This window comes from Echeneis naucrates, chromosome 7, assembly GCF_900963305.1.
Source record: "Echeneis naucrates chromosome 7, fEcheNa1.1, whole genome shotgun sequence".
Taxonomy (NCBI): Eukaryota; Metazoa; Chordata; class Actinopteri; order Carangiformes; family Echeneidae; genus Echeneis; species Echeneis naucrates.
The window spans coordinates 11,769,232-11,778,969 of record NC_042517.1 but is presented as its reverse complement, the minus strand read 5'-3'; the positions used below and the strand labels follow the sequence as shown (position 1 = coordinate 11,778,969).

The 9,738-nt window shown below is 40.0% G+C and overlaps 3 protein-coding genes across 6 annotated transcripts; all 3 read left to right on the top strand.

The window, feature by feature from the left end:
* The first annotated feature begins 20 nt into the window (after positions 1-20).
* On the top strand, positions 21-1,984 carry dnase1l1l (deoxyribonuclease I-like 1-like). Its single transcript, XM_029505432.1, has 8 exons — positions 21-161; positions 253-341; positions 422-508; positions 596-714; positions 1,139-1,251; positions 1,454-1,611; positions 1,719-1,815; positions 1,904-1,984. Exons 1-8 carry the CDS (start codon positions 21-23, stop codon positions 1,982-1,984), a joined length of 885 nt encoding a protein of 294 aa, XP_029361292.1.
* A 213-nt stretch (positions 1,985-2,197) lies between these two features.
* Positions 2,198-5,283, top strand: LOC115046335 (FK506-binding protein 5). 3 transcript variants are annotated; one of them, XM_029506641.1, is made up of 6 exons: positions 2,198-2,240; positions 2,675-4,540; positions 4,623-4,689; positions 4,802-4,838; positions 4,927-4,956; positions 5,054-5,283. In XM_029506641.1, the coding sequence occupies exons 2-6, from the start codon at positions 2,851-2,853 to the stop codon at positions 5,174-5,176; spliced, it is 1,947 nt and encodes a 648-aa protein (XP_029362501.1). In that variant the 5' UTR covers positions 2,198-2,240; positions 2,675-2,850; the 3' UTR covers positions 5,177-5,283. The 3 variants fall into 3 exon arrangements, with proteins under 3 accessions (XP_029362501.1, XP_029362499.1, XP_029362500.1); XM_029506639.1 differs by lacking the exon at positions 2,198-2,240 and adding an exon at positions 2,457-2,598; XM_029506640.1 differs by lacking the exon at positions 2,198-2,240 and adding an exon at positions 2,468-2,598 and having other exon boundaries at positions 2,705-4,540.
* A 686-nt stretch (positions 5,284-5,969) lies between these two features.
* Positions 5,970-9,260, top strand: LOC115046336 (emerin). 2 transcript variants are annotated; one of them, XM_029506643.1, is made up of 7 exons: positions 5,970-6,363; positions 6,447-6,536; positions 6,920-6,951; positions 7,322-7,356; positions 7,490-7,540; positions 7,629-7,691; positions 8,302-9,260. In XM_029506643.1, exons 1-7 carry the CDS (start codon positions 6,285-6,287, stop codon positions 8,507-8,509), a joined length of 558 nt encoding a protein of 185 aa, XP_029362503.1. In that variant the 5' UTR covers positions 5,970-6,284; the 3' UTR covers positions 8,510-9,260. The 2 variants fall into 2 exon arrangements, with proteins under 2 accessions (XP_029362503.1, XP_029362502.1); XM_029506642.1 differs by having other exon boundaries at positions 5,972-6,363; positions 7,487-7,540.
* Positions 9,261-9,738: the final 478 nt, after the last annotated feature.

Genomic DNA, 9,738 nt, shown 5'->3' with positions numbered 1-9,738 from the left:
CATCATCCAATAACAACAACATGAGGACCGCACTTCTTTTGTTTGTCTCGGGGTTGTGTGCGTTGAACGTTACATCTTCACTGAAAATATGCGCTTTCAACATTCAGAGTTTTGGTGAAGCAAAGGCAAACAACAAGAAGGTTATGGGGATCCTACTGAAGGTAATCTACTGTATGTGTACAATGCTTAGAGCAACATCCAAATACATCGACATTGCTGACTCACCTTTTTCTCTTTGTCTTTGCTCCCAAGATCCTCTCTCGATGTGACTTGTGTCTTATTCAGGAGGTCCGAGACTCTAAAGGAGAAGCAATACAAACTTTGGTTAAGGAGCTTAACAGGTACAATCATTTACAGGTCTAAAACGTGCAGCTATGACAAATTTATTTTTTTTTTATGTGGCTGGTGTTGCTATCTGCAGATTTGACTATTCCAATTCATACTCCTTTGTGGAGAGTGAAAGGCTGGGGAGGAACACCTACAAGGAGCAGTATGTCTACATTTACAGGTAACACATGCTGTCAGTCAAACATGAGCCAGCACTGTTGACAGCCAATGTCACATAACCTCCTCTGTTTCCTCTCTTTTCTTCCAGGAGCAATGTGTTGACAGTCAAAGAGCAATATCAGTATCATAAACTAGAGGAAGGGACCAGGGAAACTGATGCTTTCTCCAGAGAGCCTTTCATCGTCCGCTTTCACTCTCCCACAACATGTAAGATTAAATGAAATTCATGCAAGAAAAATGGCACCACGTTGCACTCAAGTAACACAGTGTTTCTGGAGAGTCCTTGATTTGTTTTGCAAATATAAGCATTATATACTGGTTTCAGAAACCTGGATACACTGGATTAGAGATATTTATCTAGGTCATGTCTGCCGTGTGTACAAGTGAGCCCAAAAGAAGACAGTCAGTAAAAAAAGGACATGATGATAAATAATGTTAAAATGAATGAATAATTTTAAGTTTTTCTGTGGATGAATACTTTTATGAGTTGAGTCGTCCTCATCTTCCATCAGTGATGAGTAAATGAAGCAGAATGGTTCAAGTTCTGCCAGTTAGAGACCAAACTAGGTTCATCAGTTTATGTTGACTTCTCTGGACTGAAGTGTGGTAAATGTGATTTGTGTTTTCCCAGTGTTAAAGGATTTTGTCCTGATTGGCCAACACACCTGTCCAAAAACTGCCATGAAGGAGATGGATGAACTGTACACTGTCTTCAACGGGATTTACAAGAAGTGGAAGGTCAATGTAGGTCAAGCCATATTACTGTGATCATTATGGCTTTTTTTATTTGCTTCTTTCCTCTCTCTCCCGCTGTCAGCTGGGATTGGCTGCAGCCTCTTGGATGGATGGATGATATCTTGGTCAGAGCGCCTCATCTTGGCCACATTGGTCTAATCTTTCGCACTGGATGAAATCATGAGTTCGACCTGTGTTTCATTCACATCAGAATGTGATGATCCTTGGCGACCTCAACGCTGGCTGCAGCTACGTTACTATGAAGGGCTGGAGAGCTGTGCGCTTGAGGAGTGACCCCAAATTTCATTGGTTAATTGGAGATGAACAAGACACCACTGTCCGGCAGAAGACACACTGCGCCTATGACAGGTCGGTGATGCCTGAAAACACGATTACAAAAATGGAGAGGTCCTGCAGGCACGAGGCAGATTAAACAAAATAGTTTCTTCTGATAATTTTTTCACTTTTTCAAACAGGATAATTGTCCATGGACGCGAAATTATTTTCAGTATTGTGCCCGGTTCAGCTCAACCCTTCAATTTTAAAGAGAGTTTCCATCTCACTGAGGAGGAGGTGAACCTGTTGCCTTGTAAACGTTTCTTTTGGTTCAGTTTAATGCCGACATGAACATTAATTGTGATCTCCTGGTGGCTCTGTTTAGGCTCTTGAGGTGAGTGACCATTTTCCAGTAGAAGTTGACCTCAAGCCCAACCACCGATACCTCCTCCGTCATGAGCTATAATCAACCATCAACAAAGTATATCAAAGTATCAATGTAAATCAAAGTATCATACTGACTTTTTGGAAGATAGGCACTGCTCTTTTATGACTTCAAATAATCTTCATAGTGTCACTACACCCGTCTCAGTTACACAAGGTAACAATAAACATTAACTGTTTCGGCAAAAACTATCTGCATGTTTGGCTGCTGGAGTTTATGTTGTGCATCTGAAACCAAAACCACATCAAAGCTGTCATCGTTTCATGAGCTCATGAAGGTACGTTCAAATGGGAACATAAAACATTACTTTTTTGATTTACTTTTGATCAACAAATTTATCACATACAATTTTATATCTTCATTTTCCTAGGGCATACGCACCAAATGAGGACATTAATTGTCATAGATTAAATCAAATACTTGAGTTTTAACATGCAAACTTTATAGCGTCTGCTTAACAGGAAGCTGCTCGAAGCAACAAAAGATGAGTTGCTTGAGCTCTCTTCCTTTCTGAGGAAGATTATCGATGGCAATGCATAATTTTTGTCTAGCTATGACTCTTATTAAGCTCTAAACTTGTCTATTTGCAAAGATGGAACCCTTTTTTTCTGATCAACTTAGTGATGAATTTTTTGGTAAGAATCCTGTTTCAATATTTTGTTGTGTTTTACTATTTCCAAAATTTAATTTCAAATAATGATGTTGTTACAGAAACATCTTTTTCATCATTTCATAATGAAGATTTGGACTTTGAGAATTTGACGTCCGATGAAAAGGATGAGGAAGAGAAAGAAGGTAATGCTCATGAAAATTTACCAACAAACAAAGACCAGGAAGCAACTGCTGAAGCGACAGCTTTGTCTAGCAAAGAACCCAAAGAACTCTACATGGCTGAAAATGTTGAATTAGAGCAGTTGGATCATAGTGATGATGATGAGGAGGAGAAAGAAGGTAATCCTCATGAAAATTTACCAACAAACAAAGACCATGAAGCAACTGCTGAAGCGACAGCTTTGTCTAGTAAAGAACCCAAAGAACTCTACATGGCTGAAAATGTTGAATTAGAGCAGTTGGACAATAGTGATGATGATGATGATGAGGAGGAGGATTTTCAAGGTATTGGGGTCAGTGTCATGAACACATGCACGGCACCAGGGGAAGATTACACAAGCCCAGATGGAGAAGGCTCAGTCTCCAGAGAAGATGGAGAAGATGAAGAAAGTGATGTAAGCGCAGGAAAACAAGGTGATTTGTTGGGGTCAGTTTTCTGCTACAAAAAGGTCTACTGTGGTAATAAAGAGGACAGGATCTTTGCTAAGGGACAACCCTCATCCCTGGTGGATGCTGAAAAACTTCAAGTTAGAAACGAGGACCGAGGTGAGAGCGAGAGCGATCAGGAGGCGTCCTATTTTGGGCGAATCCCTGAACGTGGCGATGAGATGATGGTAAAAGGTGATGGGGTTGAGAGAGATGAAAAAGGAAGAGAGGAAGACAAGCAAGAAGACTCGTCTGATTGTGCGGGTATGAAAGTAGAACAAGAAGAAGATGTTCTTGCTCTGTGCGTTGAGCTGGAGGTTGAACATCCTTACAGAGGTGAGCCTGCAACGGCCACTTTGGATTTTCCAGAAATATTAGTTCAAAATCTCCAGCTCCTCATAGATGAAGTTGATATGGAAGAATATGGAGAGAAAATGAAAGATTTCTCAGGAGAGGAACATCAAGAGGCTGGTGAGAGCTTTGCAGATTATCCCTCAGACTTTTCTTCGTGTGAATATGTAGACAATGAAGCCAAAAATCAAGAAAGTAAAACCCAGCCAAATGCCATGCCTCATACGTCCAAGAGCAGTTCAATTACAAAGCAGGAGATCTTCCCGGACGGAGAGGTGACAGACCAAGCAAGAGATGAAGACACAAGTGAGGAGGGAGACGAGTATCTGTACAGCGGAGACCTGGAGATGAATGCAGAGTGGTTCAGCAGTTTTGATGTGGCAGCTGGAGAACAAGACAGAAGAAAATGTGAGTATGTGTGGAGCGATGCTGTTGTACGAGGGTGTGATGATGAAGGGGAGATGAGTCAGGATGACTCCTACAGCTCCAGTGATGACGATTTCCATTGGACATTTGCTACAGTTTTGGATAAGTTAAATGAACAGGACTTTGATGATCATCACATCTCAAACGACAGAGCGCATCCATCACATCCCAACAAAGGCTTTGTTTTTGATGTGTCTAAAATTGCTTCCATCGTGTCTGAGGACCTGTTAACCCCAGAAGACACAGACACGGCAGAGCTACCTGTTTCAGATGTGAGTCAGCATCCTGCAGAAGATATGGACAATGTTTCAGTGGTACAGAGGGACGACAGCAAAACCACAAGCCCCCTTTTCCAGGGCTCCCTGGATGACAACTTCTTCTTCAACACTGAGCTTGAGGCCTCAGAGGCGGCTGAGCTAGGACAGCTGTTGTCACACCCAGATGATGAGTTGGAGCTGAAAAAAAGAGAAGAAGAAAGAAAAGAGAGAATTGAGGCTTTTGACAAGTTTTACAATGACAGCGATGGGGTGAATGAAAGGGAAGGTCAGTGCACGTGATGTCGTCTACATTACAGAATCATTTTAAGTGTTGTATGAGTAATGTGCTTCCATTTGTGAATTTTTAGCGAGGCAGATAAAAGTTCAGTTTGGTACAGATCCAGTTTCTGAAGTTTTTAACTTTGAACCTGACTGGTAAGCAGAAGTCTTTGCCTGGATTAAACATTGCATCTTGAACAATAGCAGTAACAGGCTGAGATTGACAGATCTACCCAGAAACTTTATTTTCTTTCTCTTATTTTCACAGTGAGAGGAAGGATCCTAGCTCTGCAGAAACACCTAAAGTGAGAAAAGAATTATTTGCATTTGGTCACACATGAAAACAGATGCACAGATGAACATATTGTCTCAGCTGTTTCTTTCTGTGTGCAGGAACTGCCTGACTGGAACCAAAAGACTCCGGTGGAGCCCATTTCTTTTTTCACTTAATGGTTGGAACAGGTAGATGCTTTAATGGTTAGTACATTTTTCAACCACTGACCTGTTTTGTTCCCTGCAGTGTCTAGATCTGCTGAAGCTGATGCTGAAGATGGGTCTGGTGACAGTGATGGGACTGCTGATGTTCTGGATGGGCAGTGGACAACCAGACTGGCTCAGCCTAGAATCCTTTTTCAATGGTTAAACATGGTCACAAATGATGAAAGAAATATACAAAATGACAATGTATGTAAATAAAAAAAGACAAAAAAAAAAAAAAAGCTGAAGTGCAACTTATTGCAACTGTAATATGAAAAATTTTGGTTAATAAAAAACTATTGTGTGAAATGATGTTGGTATGTTTGAATGAACTTCAGCTAAGTTGTTTCCCTTTACACCAGGGCTAAAACTTAGACAGAAACTAAAACTTCTGCAATATTTTTATTAATAAGAATGTTGACATTTATTACGTCCCTGTTATTTGAGGTATAAAGTAACTCTTCATGTCAACATAAAATCATCCTTTTCACTCTGTTGCCAATATAAAATTAATATATAAGTTATATAAGTTAAACAAACAAGTAACTTTGAAAATTTTGATTTTATTTAAAATTTTCATAGACAAAAAACGTGTAATTAACTTCCAAGAAATTTTATTGTTTGACTATGTAAAATGGCTAAAACGAAGCCCATGGTAATCAGGAAAAACAATTTGATGCTGCTGCATTATAATGCATCAAAAACAAAAATCTATTATTTTTCGAACTTTATTATGAATATAGGTTTCACGATTGCATCTGCGGCAACTGGAGATAAGGTTGATTAATGTCCTGTGATAATAATTAAAATAAAAAGTAAACTAAAATGTAAAGGTCTTCTTTGATCATAGTAATTTATAGATAGTGGATAAAACATTCATCAATGTAAAAAATGCAGAATAACGCAGCAGCATTAGTAAGGTGGTGGTGACTTTATATCAGTAAAGTTTTAATGTCCTCCTGCAGGCGGTGGAGCTTTGTTGGAGAAAAACAAATAACGAGAGGGGAAAAACACGAAGAAGAATTCGACAAACGGAAGTGACGTACGACCCTAATGGTACGATTGTTTTTTTGACCTGGCCAGACAAACGGGGGCGGCGCTAAAGATCCGCGCCGGTCTGAAGTCGGTCGCTGGCGCTCGCGCAACAAACCGAGCTCCCGCCGTGTGTCGGTGGGCGGAGAGAGACGAGCTTCAGTTAGAGAAGTGAAACTGCAGATCAACCGAAACGACAGAAAAAGCTAATTCCACATTAACAAGTGAAAGGACGACCGACGATGTCGCTCAGCGGAAAGTCCGAGCAGGAGCTCAGCGAGCTGCTGGATGAGTACGGGATCAAACACGGACCGGTGGTCGGTGAGCCCCTCTGCCCGTTTTCACTCAGCACCGTGCCGCCAGGATCGGCTCCACAACTGTCTGTTGTCTGTTTCTGTCCTCAGAGTCCACCAGGAGACTGTACGAGAAGAAGCTGAAGGAGGCCATGGCCAAAGGGAAACCGTCAAGTGACAAGACCTACTACAGGGAGGAGGGTGAGTGTCCCGCCCCGGTCCCGGCCCCGGTCCCGGTCCCGGTGCAGGGATCAACAGTCCCGCCCTGCTGTAAACCTGCTGCTGTGGGGGGCAAAATGTGATCTCACCGACTGACTGTGTCTGTCAGCTGAAATACTGATCATTTCACACACAGCAGTGTGAACACTAACACAACAGCTCCTTGGTGACAGATGAACTGCAGCTGACAGAGCTGGACTTGAGCTCAGACATTCACCCAGTAGTCCATATTTAATATCTAACTATAATAACAAATATTACAGATCAACTCAGTAGTTTTCCATCATAAGATAAACGCGGCAACTACTGAGTGGAGAAAATGTTGCACATTATTTGACACACAGTGTGATATGTTTTTATTTCAGAAGAGGAAGTTACCTACGTCTACAGGACTCCAGTGAGTATCCTCCAGATCTATAAACCTGTCCTCTCCATCACTGGCAGACATGACTGAAGTTCTCTGTTAACCCCTCAGATTAAAAATACACTTTGGGTGCATCACCTTATGGTTTCAGTGGTCCGACTTCTGAGAGGAGAGAATATATAAGCAGAGCAGTCCAGTCAATGATATTTATTGGACTCATATGTGTCTGAGGTAAAATGGAAGTTAATAGTTAGTCATTTCATTGAGGAGGGTATCCCACAAAAAGAGCCAGAGATGCACATGTACATGTTAATTGCAGTTAACAGTTAAAGCTATTGGTCTTGTATATATGTGTTGTCTATAGCAACACAAATTTAATGTATAATTTTTTCAAATTTGGCAGGTTCGGAGCGAGGGTGCAGGAGACTATGAAGACAGGTCTGTTTTTTCCTCATCAGCTCCTTTTACATCCAAACACTGAATTACTAATATATTTAAGGTAATTAATCAAATCCAAATCAGTTTGTATCAATAAGATTACTTCATTTTATATTTTTTACCTGTCTAGTAGGTCTTTTATGAGCTCAAGACCAGGATGGACTGAGAGAGAATTTGAACCTGAGTAAGTTGCAGTTATACCAATTGTTGTCATCAAAGTTGATACAAATACAAAACCTTCACACAGACACGCTTCATTCTGCTCTCTGCAGGATGTCCTACTCAGCCTGCATAAGGTCAAAGCCTGAATACAGAGAAAGGAGTTTTGTTGAAAAGTAAGTTCACTTTCACAAAGTTACTTCGCACCATTAGACATTTAGATTCCACCAACTCTTAAAAATGGGGCGTGACGAAAAGGAGAGGCAAAAAACAAACAAATTTATCACAGTTGCATCAGAAAATTTAGTCATAAATCTAAACAGCCGTGTGTTTGGACTGTGAGAGGATGCCACGGAACTACACACAGAAAAGCCCCAGGCTGAGGATTTGAGTAGTCCTTCTTGATGTGAGGCCAACTACAGTTTAGCTGCCCAACTTAGGTTGTTTCCTATTTTGTATTCAGAATAAGAATTAAATAGTTTACTATTGCACCCCCCAGGAAAAAAATTCAGGCTCAGGATTTTTTCTTACTTTAAGCCCTGTGTCTGGATATTAAACTTAACTTTCAGATGTTTGATGCACTGATTTGCCTGAGGGGGGCAGCATTTGAGTTCATGTTAAGTCTTAACACTACACCTCTTTGCCAACATTACAAGGCTCAAACTCGAGTAAGTACCTGTTTGGGTTCAGTGGAGGACAGGCTGACATATTCACTGCTAATTAATTAGCTAATTAATTTATACTTAATATGGGTTGTATTTGATAATTCCTCTAATTATTCACCAGGCCTTCCACGTACAACGCGTCAATTTATGAAAGTGCCCATTTGAGATCTACACCCAAGAAATCTGCTCAAGCAGCTCCGAAGGCACCAAAGTCCTCTCGCCTCATCCCACTGTGGGTCCAGTTTGTGTTCTTCCTCGCTGTGGCAATCTTCCTCTACTTAGTGTTTTCCAATATGGAGACCAATGAATCCCTCAAAGGAATAGAGTGATATGTTCTTTCATTCATTCACATATCATGGATGGATGATCAACCAGTTTCCGTCAAGCACATTGCATTTAGTATAGTTTGGTTTATTGATCTTAAAGAAAAATGTAAAACTCTATTTAGATAAGAAGCCGCTCTTAAATTTAAAATTTAAAATTTATTGCAAATTTCAGATGCCATGAAGAGAAAAAACTCTACCTTTTAAATTCCATTAATTTTCTCTGTCATGTTGCATTTTATTGTCAGATACTGTGGCAGTTTTTTTTTTAAAGATCCAAAAATGTCCCTTCTTTACTGTTGTGGTGTATCTGAATTTTTGTATACAGTTAATAAGAACAAATCTTTGTGGTTTATGTTCTTGGGGGCAACAAACTGCCTCCTTGGCAGTTCTATAATTATATTCATGCTTCAGACCAGCTCGAATACAAGTGCCTCCATTGGTTTAGAGGAGAAATATAGAAGAAATGTACATTTTTGTCAGTGTTTAACAAGGGGTTGGGGGAAAGTTTTTAGTAAAAATAGCAGGGTTTTTGTCTGTTTATCCACGCTGTAATGTTTATGCTCCTTTGATATATTACTCTTTTGTATTGTGAAATCCAAACATATATCCTGCAGTGCTCAATGCATTGATGTTTTGAATTTTCATTCTATAATACCAAATATGAAGGTTAAAAATAGTCATTTATTCAGGGTGTTCAAACAAAACTAATGTTTAAATGGTTGGTATACAAAAATAAACTGGTGGATGCACTATTTTTAAGCTTTGTGATTCTACTGAATGTATTTTGATCTGATGTTATAGATGTACGTTAAACAAAAAGCAAATGAAACAAACTCCAATAGCAACATTTTAATCAACTCTAGTTTCTACATACACAATAAGTGCAGTACATGTAGTTAATGGCATAAGATGCATATTCGAGTAACACTTAACATACAAAAACAATCCATGAGGATCATTGATCTATGGAAGCAATAATATAAGATAGTAAGCCTGTAAGTAGTGTTAATTGTTAATAAGTAGAAAACAATGTTTTTGAACAGGCGATACACAGACATCTAAAGAAGTCATGTCAGTTTCCCCAGTTTAGCTTTTTGTAGCGGTCCACTTTGCACATCTGGGGTCAGAGCTCCTGCTATACTGGAGTAACTCAGAAATCCATCTGGGGTCTAATCCAGAGAGCACGTTGGGGTTTCTGTTCCAGAAACAGACGTCACTTTGAATCTGACTCA

Coding starts and splice junctions, on each gene's coding strand:
- LOC115046336 (XM_029506642.1), top strand. CDS start 6,285: ATGTCGCTCAGCGGAAAGTCCGAGCAGGAGCTCAGCGAGCTGCTGGAT. Junction 6,364..6,446: donor CAAACACGGACCGGTGGTCG/GTGAGCCCCTCT, acceptor TTCTGTCCTCAG/AGTCCACCAGGAGACTGTAC. Junction 6,952..7,321: donor CCTACGTCTACAGGACTCCA/GTGAGTATCCTC, acceptor CAAATTTGGCAG/GTTCGGAGCGAGGGTGCAGG.
- LOC115046335 (XM_029506639.1), top strand. CDS start 2,556: ATGGAACCCTTTTTTTCTGATCAACTTAGTGATGAATTTTTTG. Junction 4,690..4,801: donor TTTAACTTTGAACCTGACTG/GTAAGCAGAAGT, acceptor TTATTTTCACAG/TGAGAGGAAGGATCCTAGCT. Junction 4,839..4,926: donor GCTCTGCAGAAACACCTAAA/GTGAGAAAAGAA, acceptor TTCTGTGTGCAG/GAACTGCCTGACTGGAACCA.
- dnase1l1l (XM_029505432.1), top strand. CDS start 21: ATGAGGACCGCACTTCTTTTGTTTGTCTCGGGGTTGTGTGCGTTGAAC. Junction 342..421: donor TTGGTTAAGGAGCTTAACAG/GTACAATCATTT, acceptor TGCTATCTGCAG/ATTTGACTATTCCAATTCAT. Junction 715..1,138: donor CTTTCACTCTCCCACAACAT/GTAAGATTAAAT, acceptor GTGTTTTCCCAG/TGTTAAAGGATTTTGTCCTG.